General features: G+C 41.3%; 1 protein-coding gene across 2 annotated transcripts in view; it reads left to right on the top strand.

Moving 5' to 3' along the window:
* The window catches only part of SUSD4 (sushi domain containing 4), a 68,926-nt gene that overhangs the window by 31,097 nt on the left and 17,073 nt on the right, over positions 1–20,756 (top strand). For both annotated transcript variants that reach the window (XM_042051672.1, XM_042051674.1), the window contains exons 2-4: positions 8,011–8,223; positions 15,464–15,643; positions 18,986–19,174. In XM_042051672.1, the coding sequence (XP_041907606.1) occupies positions 8,011–8,223; positions 15,464–15,643; positions 18,986–19,174 (582 nt within the window). The remainder of the gene's footprint in view (positions 1–8,010; positions 8,224–15,463; positions 15,644–18,985; positions 19,175–20,756) is intronic.

The raw sequence follows: 20,756 nt of genomic DNA, 5'->3' as shown, positions 1-20,756 counted from the left end.
ATTTTTATTAGTAGCTTTCTATGTTGTTATTAATCCAGTTTAGTGACCTAAGGCTGGATTCCCACACTGACAGTATTGCAACTCTAATGAAATCCTTAGACACCTAATATATAAAATGTTACATCTGAGGATGAAAACAGAAATGGGGTTGGTTGATTTAAATCCAAGTAATGAGCTCACTTATTCATTTAAATCAGTAAAAAGGAACTCTTGGCATAAGTGATGTATTAATATTTTATATTCTGGATTTGTACAGATTTAATTCCTTATGATGATGCTTAATGGGTCACCAGTCCACAAGCACACATTGGCAAATATCATCTTTATTACAGTGCCTTATCAGCAAAATGAATAGGAGGACGTGTTAGGTATTTGCCCATTTTCTGAAGCATATAGGGAACTTAGTGTGCATTTACTGCATTCTTGTTTTTATTATGGTAAAAGGTGGTGTTTGGTTATTTTTTAAAACTGGATTGTTTCAAAAATTAGTCATCCTTGTCAAACCATGTTTAGAATTTATAGATATAAATTAGAATAAGTAAATTAAATAGAAATTAGAATAAACAAAATAGATAGAAATTAGAATTTGTAGATGTTCAAGGCTCAAGTAAGAAATGTGGACCTACCATTTCCAAGAAGAATCATTTTGAAGTATTTTAAATTACCTTAAGGACAATAAATATGCACACAGATAAGCTTATTTAAGCACATTTTTTATTTTAAATTAGCTTAGAAACATGAAATATTATTGGAAATTGAAGAAGTAATTTATTCTCACATACTTCTTTTTCACAGAATGGGAAAAAGCCTCTCTGGTTTTATACTTTTTAAAATTTCTGGTGGAGTTTGCAGCTTGAATAGAACTAATCATTAAACTGAACCAGCTGAATAAATGGAGATTCAGAAAATATTCACCTTATATTTGCAGAAAGCTGACCAAACTTTGTCTTCAGGTTTTTAATTATTTCTGCCTACTACTTGATTTGAACTCACCCCAGTCTAGGCCTCAGAGTACCAGTTTTATCATTTTCAATGGCTGTGTTAGAAAAATAAATATCCAGTTTAAAAGTTTAGGAGCTGGGAGGAGGTTGAGGGATTTATTGTGTGGTAAATTGGCTTTTATTCACCCTGAATCATATCCCAAGATAGCCATGGTAACTTTCTGTAACAACAACACAGAAGAAGTGAGCTCTGTCAGCAAATTTGCTTTCTGCCTTTTGTTTTTCATTTAAGTGATGGCAAGTTCAGAGGATCACAGAGCAGCATATGACATTTCATAAGGGTTCATAAATTATGCAGTCAGACTTGCTGGATTACAAAAGCCTGGGAGTAACAAATGCTTCTTGCATTATAAATGAAATGGCTTATTTACAAAGATGACATAGCTGTATTAATTGTGAGAAGTTACGATTAACAGGATAGGCCTGTACTGTTTAAGATGTTAATTAGAAGAAACTTCTTTTCCAGAAGAAACAAATGCATCTTTTTAGTTTGCTGTGGGTTTACTGAAGTGCTTTGTGATTGTATTCTGAACTGCCTTCCTTTTCCACCAATTTCAAGTGGTTTTTCCTCATGCATTAGCCTAATGTCAAGGCAATAAAAGAATCCTGGATCAAGGTTCACGTTCAAAATTAAAACTGGTGATGGTTTCTGTGGGTAGGAAATTCAGCTTGTTCCCTGCTGCATGACACTGGTCAGGCACTAGCTGGGGTGTGCTGTCAGCTGTGAGTGTTGAGTGGTAATTGGAGTAACTAATTGGAGGCGTGACCCCTGAAATAGAGATGCTGTTATTACATCTGCAGTCATCTATGCAGGGCCCAGGAACCTGCCCTGCTGATGCTGCAGCTTGTGCCCCTTTCTCCCTGGTGGTATTCCCAGGCAAAAGCAGTCCCTGGGTGGTTCCTAGAAGACCCATTTTGTTCTCTGAGGACCCTTTGTGCTGCTTACGGCTTCTCACATTCCTTCCCCTGCGCCTGCTCTGGAGAGAGCAGTGATTTTCGGGCTTTCTAGGGGAGATGTTGGTTTGTTTTAGCACAAAAATGCCCAGGGACTTGTCATACCTGAGTAGGGATTTTAAGGTTGAGCTGATTGTCACCCTTAGGAGCATCTGAGTGACTGCCCCTTTCTGAGTTCCCATTGAGAAGAGGAGAAAGGGAGGTGGTGAGCATGGCGGTGGGCAAGATTTAGGAGCATGGCAGTCTTAGAGGAGAGTGCAAGGGCAGGTGGTGGGTTGGCTTAGGGTGGGTTGTGGTGAAGGATGATAGAGAACACAGGTGGGAGGCCAGGGTTGTGGGAGAAGATGAAAGATCAGAAAAATTAGGAATTGCAAGTGAGTCAACCTTTCAACCTTTTGAATGACCGATTTCCTCTCTTGGAGTCTGTTGCCCTTCATGCAGGGCTTGCATGTTCATTTTTTCCTGCAGATGGGTCAGTTTGGTGCTCATAAGCTGCATTACACACTGATTTTCTTTTTTCTGCTATGATGCTCTTGTGTTATTTGAAGGATAAAGAAGCTTAATGGTATTCTTGATTTGATAGATCAGCTTGTGACTTAAGCAAAATACCTGTCCTTGGAGGTCTTTTTTGCTGTTCCATTTCTCCTACAAAGTAATTTGAACTTCTCTGTTTCTTCCAAAGGCTTGTTAGGCTGCCCTGGGTAAGGCTTAGCCGAATGAGGAGGGATATCCAGCCGTGCTGGGAGTTGGGAGCATGTTCTGGAAGGATAGCAAGGGTGATTCACATCTTAAACAGGGCAGGGTTTTACAAAGCTGCTGAAGTCTCAGGGAAGCTTAAGCGTTAGTGACCCTTCAGGGATTAAGGAGAGTTTAGATTTTAGCGGGCATTTCACTAATGAAATCATAGCCTTATAATTGAATTACACTTCCAAGTCTAGATACTAATCAAAGCACATCCTTCCTTTTCTTGTTCCTGGGGTACATGGATAGTTCAATTAACAGCAGCAGCAGCAAGGAAGCATAAACAGCCAGAGGCACACAGCGCTGTGCCTGCCTGGCTTCCACAGAAACGGGGCAGAAACTCCTAAAGGGACAAAAACGACTTTTCCTTTGTACAAGCAAGCCCTTGGCATGTTTGCACTTGTGGCCCTTCTGTTTTAGTCCCAGAATGGTTTTTTACTGAGAGCTGGCCTAAGATAACCTGCTCCTGCAGTGCTTACAGACTCCTTGTAAGATGTGCATGCAGGCAGTCTGGTCCTGCCACAGTCTGTGAAGCCTCTGCCTCCCTCTGCTTCTGACTGAGACAGATTTAGTGAACTCAAATGCAGGGGTTGATGTACAAGAAGCCCATTCTCCATCCTACTGAAGACAAACACTGAAAATACTCTGTATCTTGAATATTATTGCACATTGTATGTCACTTCTCATTCACTGGCTGTATGTAACAAACTGAAATGAGAGTGATGCTTCTGTTCAAGAATGAGTGCAGCCAGTTCTGAGCTCACATGCATCATCAGCGTGTCAGTGAAATGTTTTACAGCAGCTTTAGAGGCAAAGAAGTCCATCAAATCTAGATTAGAAATCATCTTGCCAGCACCATGAATTTATAAGGAGTGGTAAGATACGGAGGCAAGGGAAGAGGGAAACAAGGAAAGCAAAACATGAAATTGAGGAAAAGAAGCAGAGAAAAACAGGTTTATAGGATGAACTGAGGGATTCTTCCTCCTGCCTTTTTAGGCATATCTGAAGCTCAGTTGTGGCTATCATGATTTCTTGTCATCATACATACGTAATTTTTCCCTTGGCTTTCAGCATTTCAGGCTTTTCATTGGGGAGGAGATGAATCATTTTATGTTTGAGAATGTGCAACGCAGAATTCTAGGAACAATCTGATCAAGATATTTGCAGTGGTTCATTTTACACCCCAAGGAGGGCATTGCTTATTTTTCAATCTTCTCATTAATTTTACATTATGTTACCTGACTGACAGTACCGAGTAATTTAGGTAAAACAGGCACCCATATAATCTGCTTGAGGGTTATCCAAATTAAGAGCATTGCTATTTTCTGGTTGGTTCAACAGTAGAAATATGGGAAATTGGTAAATACCAAACCCAAAATATATTCTGTATCAACTGCATGCTTTGCTGGTGATGACCTTATGTGCTCATTACCCTTGCCAAGAAGGCATTAGTGTCCATGATATTTTACACAATATCCCTTAAAGGTGCCATGATACAGAAAGTCTGCAACTTGGACCAAATATTAACCTGTTTTGATTACTGAAATAGTCAGTTCCAGCAGTAATTGTGTTGTCTTCACTTTAGGGATTTAAAGCCATGCAATAGCATCCCATAAAGTTGCTGCTAATGATGTAGTATTGATTATGATGGCTGTATAGGTAACATAGTAAACATGAAAGTTTACTACTTTATTTAACAAGTGTGTTGTGTAGTTTTTACTGGTAGGTGGTGATGATGATTTCCCCTTCCCTCCTTTTAACCAAGAGAAAAAGTCCAGTAATCTTCTTTTCCCCAAAGACTTGCTGAAGGGTTTGTAAAGAAACAGAATCCATTGTATTTCTAAGTTACTTTTTATCTTATTTGATATACTTTTCCTGAAGGATAGCACCTTTTTATTAGAGCCAAAAGATTGGCTTTCCCTTCCAAAGACTTATATTGTGGCTGTGGCTGAGAAGTTTTTTGGCTGTTTTCATCAGGTTCTGAAGGGATTAAAGCATAAGATGTCTGTCTATGGCATCTCATCTGTAATGTAGGATTACTCCTACCATTAGAAAGTTACTGTATCACAACTTGGAGTAGCTGCTCTTAAATGCATAGCTTTGAAAAGTAAAATAAACCAAGGATTGTGAGAAAAAAATAAATTACCAAGCTGTTTCTCATTGAAGATGTATATTTACAGATTTTTGATGGAGTGGAGCTTAATTAGATGAGATTATATGGAAAGGATTATTGTGTAAAGGGTCCAAGTCTGCTATCATTAAGAACAACTGGAAGATGGCAATTCTCAGGAATGTCTCAGCACTATTGTTCTTGAATATTGTAGCAGAAGTTTCATCCTTAAACTGGAAAACACTGATGCACTTAGCTGTCAGCTAAATAAGCTGTTGAAACTTCAGCACAGCTCTCGTGCAAGAGAGGAACAGCCCTGGTGAAAATCAGAGCAGCTCCTGGCTTCTCTGGATGGTGGCATTTGCCCCTTTGGAACACCTGCAGTGCCTGTTGTGCCTGGAGATCCTCAGCACAGGGGCAGCCTCTCCACACCTCCCTCATATATGTCCTTCCTCCTTCCCAGCCAGAGCACAGCCCTGGCTTCACTGCTTTGTGCCCGGGTCATCTACCCCTTCATGAAGAAGCTTGACTTACATGTGCCTTCCACTGATTCCAGTAGGACTTGGGTTTGGGCCAAGTCTACTGTTGGTATCTACGGAGCAAAGATGGGGTTAGGGTTTTGTTTGCTTTGCCTTCTTGGCTTTACTATGAGATGTTACCATATTGCATGTGTAATCTGCCTGACTGGCTCTTCCCCAAGGCTTTTTCCTTCTTCCTTGCTTCAGGAACAAGCAAGGAAGCAGTGATCCTGTGCCGAGTCCGTGTTTCATCTCTTATGCAGTAGCTAAATAACAGCTGGCTACTGGCTCTATAGAAACTACAGGGTGCATAATTCAATTTTCCCATTCGTGTTCCAGTTTCTACTTGGAAATTCCCCTTGGGGATAGATTTGTCTGCTCACTAACTGCACTCGAGAAGAAGAGAGACCAACACACTGCAAAAGTATCCCTAGGAGGAATGGAAATCTTTGCTTGTGAAAGGTCACCAGAAAAGTGGCAGTAGGGTCACAGAATTAGCCTGCGCCAGGGAGGAAAACATTCTTGCCTCCCATGTCGGGTTTTGTGCTGACAGGCACAAAATCTCTAACTTTGCATATTTGACTTAATAAAAACTGAGAAATGAGCTTGGCTCATTTTTTTTTTTTTTTACCAGGCAAATTGTGTGTGACCTCAGCACCTTTCCTTTTTTTATGTTGTTGCAGAGGCAAAGTAGTAGGCAGTAGTATACTTCTTCCCTGATGCAGCTAGTGAGAAAGGACACATATCTCAAGGTGGGTTACAATATTCCTCGCCTGACTGCAAATTCCGAGATTACTGAAGTAACAAAATTGATCTAAATGTCATGTTATCCCTTGGTTTAATGGGAAATAATTAAGATCTTCACTGACATTATTAAAGAACACGGGTTTGCTGTCTGAAGCATAAGAAACTTCTTTTTAATCTCCAGTAAAAATGGACAGCCCTTCTCTGTTAATAAGTATTGCCTACAGCATGTGATCCCATGATCATAATGACTGTGCTTCTCCTTGTTCATCCCACTGGAAAATGACAGAGAGTCCGGGGTGATTTGCACTGGAGGACTTGAGCTGTGTGGCAGATGAGCGGGCGTGGAGGTCAGGGATGTGTTTGACTTGGGCACTGCACTGACCCTTCAGTTCCCAGGATAAACTGCACTGGATGGAGGAGTGAAGCTGCACAGGAGCAGATGCTCTGCTGCTCTTGTGCTGTTTCAGCCAAGAGAGGGGATGCTGGTGGAGAAGGAGGTCCATGGATATTGGAGCACTGCAGAGGGGCAGAGACTGGCTGTTGGTCATGGAATTCGGGTTGGGTTCTGTCCATCATGTCACCTGCTGGGAATTGTAGCCTGGTTGGGGAGTTCAGTGCAGGATCTGGAAATCAGAAATGTGTAATCCACCCTGATGACCCCACAGTGTGTCCTGCCCCTGCTCGCAGGAGCAGGTAATGGGACATAGGACACAGTGGCTTGGTGTGGGCCTCCTGTATTCCTCACTAGCAGCTGTCAGCCAGGGGACTGAGCAGAGACATTCAGTGCTCAAATGCAAGAGCCCTTCATCACCTTCAGAGCTCTCCATTTGGCTGCCACAGCATCACAACGAGCCCTTGGCGGAGGGAATGATTTAGCCTCGGGAAATGGAGATTTATTTCAAAAAGTCCTTTACTGTAATATCTTCCTTCTCTCTGACTGCACCATGGAGGCATCTCATTCTTATCATGCAGGAAGTAGCTGAGGCTCCCTGATACTATTCTTTTTAAATCAAAACATTAAAACTACCATGCAATGATTTTCACATTTTCCAGGCATCCCTCCTGCTGGCATTAATTGCCCCCCTGCTGTTCCTGTTCCAAGGCTATTTGCTCTTTCTGTATGCAGTGCTTGTTCAGTGCTGCACGAAACCTTTGCTGCTTTGCAGTAAAAAAAAGCTTCCGCTTATGCAAATGGCATTGAAATGAGTTTGATAAAGTGATAAACAGTCACATTTAATGATTGAAACTGTTGGGGTTTAGTTTGTTATTTTACAGTTAATTTTGTGAAGGTAAAGGGCTTTTCAAACTCTCTTCTGGTGTCAGTGCAGTAATACAGCATTCCTAGAACAGTGTTTGCAAAGTGTGGTAGGGCCACCAAGCCAAAGTGATAAGGGGGCCACATTCATCCAACGTCACAGTGTCCCTTTCCCCTGTGGCAGATCTCCCTTCCATCTTGAAATCTCCCTATACTTAACAGTTCTCCTATTTCAATTACTGTGTCTTTGGATGGCAGTTAAGTTTCATGCCCCTTTATTTCCTCTTTCCTTCTGCTTCTGACACATTATTATTCTTACTAGTGACTGCACGAGACCTCCAAAATCCCACAGTCCCCAAAAGTAATTACAGATACATTACTGAACAATCCCCACTGGTAGGCTGGGTCAAGTGCTTTATTTTTATCCAGGGCAGCTGCCAAGGAGTGTGGTCGACTTTTGCTTCCCCAGTAGCTGCATGAAAGGACAGGAGTATTTCTGTCTCCTGAGCATTTCAGCTGTAGCTGGGGGTGGGTCCTCTCCCAAGTCTGGAGTACCTGGTACCCAAGCAAGGTTGCTCGTGGTCAATATGGAAGGTACAAGGTCCCCATGAAGATAATGGATAAAGATAGAAAAAACATGAGGAGTAAATGAGCACAGTTTGATTGTGTCCTTGTCTGATGCAGGGTTTGATGACCTGCAAGCGTGTGCTGATCCTGGAGCTCCTGAACATGGCTACAAGACACCCAGTGCAGGTGTTTTCTTTGAAAGCGTGGTAGTCCGGTTCCATTGCCAAGAAGGATACAGGCTCAATGGTACTTCCAAAAAACTTTGTGTGAGACACTTTAATGGCTCCCTGAGCTGGAAACCCAGTGATAAACCTGTGTGCCTACAAGAAGGTAAGTCAGTTTTCTTCAAGCTGTTCGCCATGTCAGTTCTTCTCACTTGTCCACGTACCATGTCTGTGTATCTCTGGACAAAACACAAAAGGCTGGAGTTCATTTCATTGTGTCTTGTTGGATACATACTTTAATTTTCCATCCATAATCCTTGTTTGTCAGTTAAATTTGTACCGTGAGAGGCTGTGTGTGTTGAAAGGGACATAAAGAAATGTGAAAACAGAAGATAACGTCCCCTTTTAACTAGTTACAAATTGATGCAGAGAGGAAAACAACCTCCACTGTAAGTTAACTGTTTATTAAAGCTGCCCACTTAATATTCCTTTCTGCAATATTATACTAGGAAAATACAATCAAATTCCAGTGCTACTGCTCCTGCTAATCAGGAATTTTAAACAATTGTATTTTATGACGTGCATGAGTCAGTAGGAAAATCAAATACACATAGACTGCAGGAGTTTAAAACCAGGGTAGAAGTTTACTCTGAGATAATTCAGACTATTATGGCATAAACCAATTTATTTTCATTGTATATTTGACATTGTATTTGGTTTTAAATAATTAGGATGTTACATTGCTTTCTTCTTCTAGGTCTTAGAGGCAGGATTAATTTGAATTTCATAACTGTAAATTTTGGCCAAAGTACACCCAAGCAGCACAAGTTATTTATTTCACCAGGTATATTAAAGATATAACCTGTCCTTGTTGTTGATTTATTTTTGGTCAACAGAGCTATTAAAGTCAACAGACATGAAAAGTGTTAGTTAAATAAAGTGTTTACATTTTAGTGTTGTAACTTCTCCACTGAAGACATTAGCCATTGGCCTCATTGTCTTCATGGTGGAGCAAGATAAATTCTATTTTGGGTTGCCTTTCAGCATTTAAAATTTGATAAATACATGCACTTTATTCAGAGGTAGTTGGAGACTTACGTGGCTCACAAACACACTGCATAGGATCATGCATCGCTCGGTGTGTACGAAAACTGCAGGAACTTGTTTGTGCTCCTGGGGGCTGGGTGTGAGAACCCTGTGAGAAGCCAGGACAGGGATGAGCCACAATAGGGACAAGCAGGGCCTGGGACGACCGTGCTCAGGAGGTGCATCTGAAGGGAACCACCCTAAACAGTGGCCAGTGTGAATGTGGTGGGTGAGGTATTGGAGAGGGTAGCCAGAGGCAGCTGCTAAGGAGTCCATGGCTTTCAGGCAGCTGGCTTGTTGGCAGGAGAAATTTAGGTAAAATATGTTCTCCTGGACATGTATGAGGCCACGGGCTACAGAGCTGTGAGGGGCACAGTTGTGAGCTGTCCCATGAGGTGATAGCTGATGTCTAGAAATAAAAGCAAGGGGGTGCCAGTACCACCTCATCATATGGGCCATGTGGGTCAGGTTCAAGGGAACAACCTGATGCCTTTAAAAATAACTGTGTATGAACGTCGTGCCCTCTCCTGTGGCAGCCACTTTTCATAAATTACTTTGTCTCTCATCTCATGGTTATTTAAGAAAAAATACATGTAGAGTGACAGCGGCCTGTGTCTAAACTGGCTATTGGAAGTACCAGAAAAAGCTTTAATGCTTGGAAATTCTGTTTCCTTAAGCACAGCAGGGAGCTGCTAGGAATCTTGATGTGCATCTTTGAAATGTTGCCTGTATCATTCACTGCAGTTGTTAAAATAAACGTTAGTATGTTTTTTTAAATATTCAAACCTCTTCCCAGGCCCTCCAGCCCAGTGGAAATCTGTGGAGGAAGTTTCTGATCACAATGCCATCAGCAACAAAACTGCCACCAATGTCAGTGTGATCAACACTTGAGCCAGGTGGTTTCAAAAAAGAAAGAAATTGGAAGATGAGGATGTGATGGATGATGTGACAACTGTTGCTTTAGAGATAATAATTACTTTCCAGCACAGAATGCTTAAAAAGGATTGCTAGCCAATGCTCTGATCAAGCAAAGCACTTAAGCTGGAGCACAACTGTAATTATGTGATTAGTCTTGTTAAAGTTCTGTGCTCAAAATTAGGCAGATGCAAAAATGCTTCTTATTATTTGGACCAAAGAGTAGGACCCTGGTTTAGGATTTAGTGAAGCAAGTGCTTAAGTACTTTCCTGATTAACATTATAATAATACCTCAGGTATTAGATTACAGCATTAATTCTTAGTTCCAATGCACAATAACACCACTGATTCAGAAGAAATACTAAGCAAAGGCTCAGTGGCAGTCCATGAGGCTTAAGCATTGGCTTAAGTGATTTTTAGACTGATCCTTTTGCATACTGGGAGCAGAGTTGTGAGAGAGGGCCATGGTAGGGAGGTGGACAGTATAGGAACATGGCACATCTGGAGACCAGTTAAGGGAGAATTACAACAGGGTTTGTGATTCTCAGCTGCCTAATGACATACATAAAACTCTTCATTGCAGAAGTTCTGTAATGATATATAGAAAGAAATTTGAAATTTCTACCAACTGCTGGAGAAGGGAGAATTTTATGTTTGCCATTCATCATTACCTATCACAAGGTGGAATAAACTTTATGCTGCATTTACCATTTACGGCGGGGGCTGGCTGCTCTGTGGGCTATGGTATGCTCTACACGCCTCTCATCCCAGCATATATAAATGTCAGGCAGTGCCAGCTGAGCTTGAACAGTAAAAACACTCCATAGTTTGGAGTTCATTTATTCTCAGGAGTTTGGATTTGGCGAAGGATAATTTTATGTCTATATGTTATGTACGTTTAATTGTTGTTATGTGTTTACTAGCACAATCTCTAATCACAAATGGATGCTATTTACCAAAGGAAGCAGAGCAACCTGTTTCAGAATGTAATTGATTTTAGAACTAATACATTTGCCTGGAGCTCTTCACCCAATCAATTTGATTTTATAGGTCTGTCATTTCTCATTAAGAGGTAGGAGATTTTAAGTGTCAGGACGAGAATGAAGTTGCATGACTCAGTGTCCAATAAATGCCCTGTCAAAAATCTGTGTGCTTAGAGTTATGTTCTTATGTTGATGTACAGCATGTTGTGACTGTACCTTTCATCAGCTCTAATACGGTTATGCACATAAATACCAAACCTCTGAGGTAGGAATTTTGTATTTACTGTTTAAGAGCAGTATGTCATGTTGTTCACACTTTAATCTAATCTTCTCCCACTGTGATAATGTGGCTGCTGAGGCTGTTGCCCTACTTGGAACAAATGCTAGCTCTTTCCTATGAGATTGAATCTAAATTTACAGTCTGCATGGAGATGGCAATGAAGCGAAGAGCTGTGCCCACCTCTCCCTGTGCTTCTGCAGGCAGACACCTTGGAGATGTTCTCAGTGCCTCATTCTCCCACTGACAGGGATGATAAACCTGCAGTGAAAGTAGTGGACTAGTACATGGTTTGGCTACGGCTCTCCTGTAGGACATTTAGCCCTCCATTTGCTTTGCCTTTGTCCCTGAGTCTGTGAGATGACAGAATTATTTTTATTTCCCCATCTCTTATCTGTCTTGCCCAGTGTTTTCTGATTCTTAAGCCTGGTTACAAGCACTCTATGATACTTGTAACCCGGCCGCAGGTCTTAGGGGAAGTCTCTCTGCACTGTTTTAATACAAGCAAAGACAGTAAAGAGAAAGTGTTATTCAATATGCACTAAAATACTGTGTTTTCCATCCATGGAACAATCCTAATAACACAGTACTGTGGATTTAGCACTAGTAAAAAAAAACCAAGAGACAATATTGCTCTTAAATGTTTAATTTCAGGAGCACAGGGTGTAGATGAGCTGTCCCTGCATTAACCCAATTCTTCATTATATTCCTTTCATCCCTCCTCCCTGTTTCTCTCTGTTCCAGCCTGTCAGTGGTGTGATTCGATGTAGTCAAGACTAATTCAAAGACCTGTCCACAGTGAGATACACAGGAGCACCAGGCCTCTGCATTTGAATTTACATACAGATCGTAAACAAAACAGTGCCAGAGCAGAGATTGGGACACTGTTCTTCAATTGTACACACTCTTACAGTGTTGGAAAGGTCCTTGACGTGGTTTTGGGCAACATCCAGTACTACTCCCAAGTAAATCCTACAAGCACTTTCTTGCGTTAGTGTGGAACCAGGAACAATTTTTGGATGGTAAGGGCTCACCTGCAATAGACACAAGCTATCCCAAGCCAGCTGGTACCCGTGGATAGTGTGGCTGTCTCCATGGTGTCTAGGTCATGCCTTCTTTCTGAGTAGCCATTGTGGTCCAAGTGCTCTTGGGAGGAGGTAGGGTGGTCCTCCTTCCCCATGGGCTGCAAGAAACCATTCTGAGAGGTTCTGCACTTGAGCAAAACACTCTAACTGTACTGTTTAATGAATTTTGTTCTTCAGACCAATCTTCCTGTGATGGGGCACACACTTGGTTTGCTAAAGCCAAGAGCTTCTAATGTACAAATCTTCATGAAAGTTAGGTCAAGGTGAGCCCTCGTGCCTGTCAGGCTGTTGAGCCTGCTGGCTGTACCCCACGTCTTTATGCTGCTGCAAGATGAGAAATATGTCCTTTTGCCTGGCCGATGTTAATACTCACGCAGTAGATATAAGCAGATCATGTAAAACTGCCAGAAAGGAGTGTAAGTCATAGCTTTTGCTGTTCGATGCTGGTTAAAGACCGTGTATTCCCTTAAATGGTTTAGCAGCTTCCACGGATTTGCTGAGAAGGACTTAGAATAAAGTAGTTTATTTTCTAGGACAGGACATTTTAAAATTCAGTCACCTCCTTCCAGCTTTTCCAAGCAGAATTGGTGCCAGCTAATCCAGTTGTTTGTGGAGAAGCGGCTACTGCAGTTTATGCCTGACTGAGTGCTAAACAATATGAATTCAGCCAGTGGGAAAGCATTTGCTTGCAAGGCATCAGGCAAAAGAGCTGTAATATTGTGGCCCATTGGTCTGGCATTTAGCTGGGGGTTGTAATAAGCCTGTTATCAAAGTCAGCCAGGATGCGGCAGGTGGAGGACGGTGCAGTGAGCAACTTATCGCTGCTCTCTGCCAGCATCTACCCGATTAAAATGATCCCATCTACAGCTGCTCCTTGGAATAATGGGGATGGAGTCGCTGTGATAGATCATTGTTACAGAATCAATTTCCCCCACTTTGAAAGTGAGATCTCATGTTTTACTGTGCTGTGTGTATACACACCTCCTCTATTTGTATAGCAACAGAAAGATGTTGTATCAAGAGAGGGAGCTGTTTGTTCATTGACGTTATCTTCTGGCATCCATCTCCAGCCTCCTGCTGCGTGGCTGCCAAGCAGGTTCTCCATCTATCTCATCCCATCCTCATGGGGAGCCCAGGACAGCCTCTTCATGACAGCATTTATGGCTTAGTGTAAGGCATTACTTAGGGGCATCCTCTGCTGTCTTCTCTGCTGATTAACTTGCTAGAGAGGAAACTGTTCCATCTTTGAAAGTGATGTCTGCACCCTCGCCAGTGTATTTTACAACCTCCTGTTAGGGTATGGATCCTCCCAGACTTGTGCATTTATAAATGAATAAGAAAACTTACAAATTCTAAGAAAACTTCTTGCTGCAGTTTCTCAGCCCACCTGGCAGGCTGCCAGACCTTCCCACTACCAGCAGCAGAAGGCACCTGCAGCAGCTGCCAAGAAGCTGAAAAGTAACAAGAGAAATAGGAGAATTTTTAACTAATGCAATGCTGAGGCCCCATACCAAAAAGTTAGCTAAGTACAAAGTATTTTAGAAAATATCCCTAGGTACAAAGTATGTTTTAACTGGGGGAGCAACACTGTCCCCCTTTACGTTAGTAAAATTTAGTGATGAAGTCTCAGAGTAATAGATCCCCCCTAGTTTGCCTAACTAAATAAAAACATAATGAAATACATTAGCTCTTAGTAGTTTGTGAGTGCTGTGCTAAATGACAGTTTATCTTCCTTCTACTTGTGCTTCTAAACAAACAAGCTGTCACTACCACTTTGCTTAGTGCATACTAGCAATTAATTGCTAAATACAAATTTAGCTTTGCCTCTTCCTCTTTAGCAAGAATTACTCATGAAAATGGCAGAAACTTTCTCTTCTATGCAAGTCTCAAGGGATCTCTTTTTTTTTTTCTTAATAAATACAGTATTCCTAAATGAAGATAATTGTTTCTCATGGTAGAAGTGTTGGGGGAATAAAACAGCATAACACAGGGTTGTAATACTTTTTCTGTCTTTCTTTTGTTTGAAATGTCTTGGGTTTTGATGCCTGGAAACTTTTATTACCATCTCTGTCATGGATTGACTGCTGGCAGACAAACAAAATTTTTCCCCCAGTATTAATCTTTCCCTCTCTTCTGTTTCATCTCACGTTACCTTTATGATGAGAATGAACTTTGAGTCACCCGGCCTATTCCCTCATACCCTCATGGCTTGTTTCTCAATTGTTTGGTATTACTAGGGGATTTTTCCCCTGCTTCACCCTTCCACTTTGCACATCTTTCAGTGTTCTGAGTATTATTCTGTATTTTGGTGTCTTTAAAGGGCAGTGGTACATAGAGTGAGATATGTGACTGACTGATGCATGTGTCGCAGACAGGTACTAGAGCCCATTCCTGTATATCACTACAGGTTTGCAGTCCCTTCTTCAGAGTCTTCTACAATCACTTGGGATACTGCTCAGGACCCTAAAAATCATGTCCACTAAAGGCATATGAATGCAGGCACATAAAACTATCTGGTTTATGACATAATCAAGGAGTTTAAAGTGAAGGCATTCTTGTAATGAACTCTGTGGAATGGAGCTGGATAAACCCTTGTAAATGTACCAGATTTTCATCTGTCTCTCTGCTAAAACTGCAGTTTTTCTGTGTTCCTTGTGCCATATCTGTATTTTATCTTTTCTTTTGTCCTGTCCTTACTGCTGTCAGAGTCTGCCTTCACATGGAACCTTGGGATAGTCAGACTTTGTGGTCTGATTTGCAAAGATGATGCATGGATGGCCAAAATTAACCACAGTCTTCCTAACAGCTCCTAATTTTGTTGGTTTAAAAAAGGCTGGGGGAGCAATCCATTATTGTAGCACCTCAGCTTCTCCTGCAGTGCTATAGACTTTGTAAATGGTGGTTTACTAGGGAAAGGGCACCTTTACTGAAATGCATGTATTTTCCAAACAGTTTAAGCAGAGCACTTACATTAAATGCTAACTTTTGTTTAAGAGCTTGATTACTGAATAGCCAGCCATGCTTTTTTAATTAAGTTACTATTTCTTTTTCTCGTGAAGTCACAGATTGCCTTGTTCCACATGTTGAAGATGCAGAGGTTCATAACAAGACATACAGGACTGGCGATAAGTTAATAATCAGCTGTCATGAAGGATTCCAGATCCGTTACCCTGACTTAGACAACATGGTTTCCATATGTCAAGACGATGGAACATGGGATAATCTACCCATATGTCAAGGTTTAGTACTCCAGCACGTCCTGTTTTATAGCTCATGCATCTTGTGATAGTTTGCCAATATTTTTTCCTACAGTTGTAAGAATGTCAGTGATCTGATAAGCTCCACAATGCAGTGTTTGAATAGTGCTGCTGCTAAGGTTCTTTTGATTTCTCTCCCCCTTTGCTCACTGCAGGAAACGTGTCGCTTCCTAAACATTCCCATGCTTATACTACTACTGTAAATACTGCTTTTTTGTTTGCAGAGCTAAAATCTGACACAGATACACTGCATTAAAAAGTAAAAAACAACCAAGGTAATCAGTCAGAAGTTCTGATGGGCATCTCACATTTTTTCACCGATTAATTTTTGAAAAGATTAACTGCACTTTATCTTTCTTTGCCTTGTGCACAAGGCAGGGGTAGAGGAGAGAAGCTGGAACCTGTTATTCTGTCAGAGTTTTCAGCAAGAGCTGTTGATTAGATTCACAGTCCATTAAACCTTTACGTATTGACTGAAAATTCAAGGTGTGCACAGGAATGATTTTGGCCAGAAAAGCCATTAGCTGTAGAACTAGAAATATCAACAGCGTGGGATCCCAGCTCAGCTTGGACTGGGGGTAAGCCAGCTTTAGTGAATGGAAATTCAATAACCCTGGGCTCCTTTTCCACATTTCTAATAAGCACATCTGAGTACCACTGACTCTGTTTTAACCAAGTCACATCTTGGTAACAAGCTTGGCCAACTGAACAGCAGCGAGAGATTTTAACTGAGGAGCAGACAGGATTAGTCCCAACTTTCCTCAAACCCATCTGTCGCCTCCTAGAGCTAACACTGCTCTGTAGGCACTTAATTACACCGTCACACCAATTTGCAGAGTCGGGGCAGGCAGACAGAGGAGCTGGGACACTTCTCAGGAGCAATAGCACGTCAGACTGTCCCCCAAGATCTTGCCTTAGACTATGGCAGAAACTTAGCCATGTTACCAGGCTAGCTCAGCATTTTAGATGCACACATTGTCTCTGAACAGGCCTAACAGCAAAGGGGAGGTTTTGCAAAACCATAGCAAAGTGGATGGCAGTTTTGGAGTGTCTTATGAGCGATGGCATCACGTGTGGCAGTATGAAGTGTACAGCCCCTTTCTGTGGGGGTGCACCTCACATCAAATTAAGGTAGATTAAGACTGTTGCAGTAGGGGGAGATTAATGCTCAAAAGATGGATTTGCAGATGCTGTATTTGCCAAAGATCCAGGTGAATACATTAGGACCGACAATATTTACTGGGTAAGCAGAAGTAACCCAAGTACCCCTTGGCTTGTTACTTCTGTTGCTGTGTTTATACTGTAAAACACAATCAATTGCTCCTACTCAATAGTCAGTATTAACTGCTTTTCAAAATAAAAGCAGTGCTAATAAAAGTTAAGAAATCAATTGCACAAGACCCACGTGCTGCGATTACCAGACAGGCAGAGAATAGGCAATTCAGATTCAAGACTGCCATATTTTGCCAAATTCTTTAAAGTTACTACAGAATTGTCTCCAGAATTTTCTTTTTGCCTTGTCAAGCACTTGTAAGACCAAAGCCACTTGTCTACTTGCTCTAGGTAGGCTGTCAGTTACATTTCTACGGCCCTTTCATTACAACAGGCAGGGGAGTCTTATGACACTAAGATGCCTTTTTTTCCCTGCCAGAGCAGTGGGAAATGATTGTAGAGTCTATAAGAATCTAACCTCAATTTTTGCCATGAGCTAATAATATTAATTACTGATCTGGAATGATGTGAGTTACTTAGCAAAAAAATGTCAAAATGAAGTTTTTCAAGCAGCTTGAGTTGTTTGGAGACCTAGGAATTTTCACGAACGCTTGGCTGTCATACAGATTCAAATAAATCTCTCTCCTGCATGACCAGGAACATAATGAGCATTAAAATTCTGAGGCAGCAGGACCAAATTTTCCCTGATACAGTTCAGAGACGAGTAAGCTTGGTCTCGCTTGGGCAGTCTGTGCTCTTTCTGTCCCACTGGGGGCTGCTTATGTTGTCTTGCTTGATGGGCTGCTCAGTTTGCAGGAGTTAGTGTGTTGTGTGTGGGGCATTCTTGATCAGGGTACAAGCAGCAGCCAGCAGATAGGATGCTTGAAGCTTTATTTGAGCAGGGACATAACCAGCTGCTTAAACAGCTATCAGAATCATTGCTCTGGTGGTACAGCATGTTGCAAAAATCATTCAGGCTTTTTCTCATGTTTTCTTTTGGTTTTGTTCCTCTCCCTCAAAAGACCTTTGCAAGGAAATGGCCACTTGAAATGCTGCTGAGGCTTTTATTTTAAATGCCAGTACCTTACAAGAAGTTCTCAGACTGATTTTTGTTTCCTCCTCAGGTTTAAAATTATGGGAGTCCTATGAACATCCTTTACAAATTCCTAGTAGTGGCAAGAAACCTATTTATGGACTGCCATAATTCAGCTTCCATTAGTCACATAATTCTAAAATATTATTTTTCATTCCCTGATTACTAGTCATCTTTTCTCCACGTTATTGCAAATTAAAAAATTAAACAGTATCAAGTATTACCCAGAGGGTCATTTATAGGGCCATGAGGAATGACATGTTACAAAGACATGCCATCTGTTAAATTCACTGCTCTCTGTTGCCCCAAATTTGGTTGGCAACCATTTAGCTGTCACTGCTCAGTACCATCCATGATACAAATCCCTCAGGAGTAATTCCAGAAGTAGAACTGGAACATAGTCTCTGATTCTGACTACATTTACAATTTCTGGTGATAAGAGGTACCTTAACTTTTTGATAACCTAGTCTGAGACCTCGCTTAATGTTTATCATGGGGCTCTCCTAGGAAGTCATGTCCCTTTAGACTTTCTCAAACTGGAATTTCAAAGTCATTAATTCTGCCTGCAAAGCTTTTACAATTGCATGCACTTTGTCACAGGAATGGTTTTAATATTTTAGAGGGTTTACATGCTTGTCATTTTTAAGAGGAGGAATAAAACTCACCGTTTCTATAAATGACAGTCTTTCTTTATTAAAGATTCTTCCTCAAAAAGAAATTGCCATCTGCTGAACCGGTGAATGTTTGTTAAACAAAATACTGTCAGTTTCAGAAAACCTTTCTTGTATTTGTTGGGAGTGAAGCCCATGCTAGCAAAGCGTGTGGGCTAAACCACAAAAGGGTTTGAAACAGAATAATGAGGCAGATATATCTGAGGGAGATCATGCAGACATGCCATTCATAGTGGAGAGGATGAAAAATATCACACTCTTCAGTTTAGAAACTGTAACTGCGATGTGTGAAGATGACTGAGATAAGCACTTGATAATAAAAGAAACCTCCCTCTTCTTAATTTGCAGGTTGCCTGAGGCCATTGGTTCTTCCTCATAGTTACATTAACATATCTGAGTTCGGGGCCTCCTTCCCCGTAGGAACAGTGGTGTATTATCAGTGCTTTCCTGGATATAAACTAGAAGGGGCAGAGATCCTTGAGTGCATGTATAACCTTATCTGGTCAGATAGCCCACCTAGGTGCCTTGATGTGGAAGGTAAATGTCTTACTGTTTGTTTATCTTTCCATTTTGCAAGATCTGCATGCTCTCTGTGATTTTAACTCAGGGCAGTGGCTATGGTTCCACTCTGTGATGTTTCCAGTGGCTGTGCAGAGCCTGTCAGGGCTCTGCTGTGTGCAGCCTGCTGAGCTTTACTGAACCCTCAGCTCTTGGTGTTCCCTGAGTAATGTTTGCTCTCGCAGTGTCCCAAGTGCAAGAGGCAAAGCTCCTAATGATTGCTTTGCCCTTAAAATGCAAACTCTCTGCTGCCTTTTTGATCCGAACACTGAAGTTACATAACTCAGCTCCCTGTGCACCTGGTCAGAGCTCCTACACATATGTACAGATTTCTGTGATAAGCTAAAAAATACTCCACAGAAGATCTTAGTTAGGGCTGTGCCAGCTGCAGTCATTATTTAGCACCACATGGTGCTGCACACCTGAGTATTTGCTCTCTCATGGTAGTTAACCTTAAAGAAGGATTGACAGCTAAAACGACTGAGCTAATTTATTGATGAGGAACATAAAAACAATTCAGTGTGAAACAGAGGTAAATCCTACTGAGCCAAAAGGCTCAGTGACTAGAGCCTGTGACTAGAGCTGGGATGGAGGGTGTTGTAGTGCATTTATATTTGCATCCCAGATATTTAAAACAGAGATACTGGATAGATTGCTCCATACTTTGCCAGAACTGCATAAACTACCCTCCTCCATCTTGACATCTTGAATGAAACATCCTAGGGAGTCAATGAGAATCCAGGTAACATCCTCTGCATTTCATTCCCCTAAAAGAACTACATTTTTGTTCTATTTCAAGCCTGTAAGGAAGCTATCTCTATGTAGAATTTAGCTAAAAGCAGTTATAGGAATTCATATGTGATGCTTATGTCACTGAACTAAGTGCTAAGCATTCTGGAAGTGCAAAAATTTGCCAAAAGCATCAACAAAGTGATAAACTACACAAAAATAATTAAATGAGCCTTATTTTTAGCTGGCAATTCAAGTTCCAAAATTCAAAAATGCCTTTTCAATTTTGGAATGACAAAACAAGATGATTTTTTTGTTTGTTTATTTAGCTCACCATGAAAGATTAATCCTCATTCAGCTAAGCCATTTTTGGAAGGCTTATTTGTTGTTGTTTATAGCTTGGAAAACACATTAAAAAATCAGAAGGGCCCTGTTAGGCTTAATCCAAACAATATAACTGATTTCACAAAAATGACAATTCTTCATTTAGAAAGATAAGAGCATGAAACTCAAGCGTGTGAAGCAGAAAAAGTTGTCTTACTGTCACTTAACACAGGTGAGCATTCCAGCTGCTATCAAAATACCTGGGAAAGCTCATGTGCTCGTTTCTTGCTTGTATTATAAAGTCATAGAGAGGCTCTTTTTCTTGATAGTTTAAAACATGAGCCAAGAACTTCTGCCCTGACAGTTCTACACTTTAAATAACATGTCAAAAGTTATCATCCCCACTCAGCTATGATGATCTGTGATGGGGGCATCAGTGTGTGCCAGACGCTGGGCCAAGGCCATCGGGGAGGCCTCCTGAGTTCGGATTTTGCTTCGGCCTCCCTTT

Source organism: Corvus kubaryi, unplaced genomic scaffold (assembly GCF_017639235.1).
Source record: "Corvus kubaryi isolate FWS band 111438036 unplaced genomic scaffold, C.kubaryi_AGA036_p1.0 76, whole genome shotgun sequence".
Taxonomy (NCBI): Eukaryota; Metazoa; Chordata; class Aves; order Passeriformes; family Corvidae; genus Corvus; species Corvus kubaryi.
This window is presented reverse-complemented; position numbering and strand designations above follow the sequence as displayed.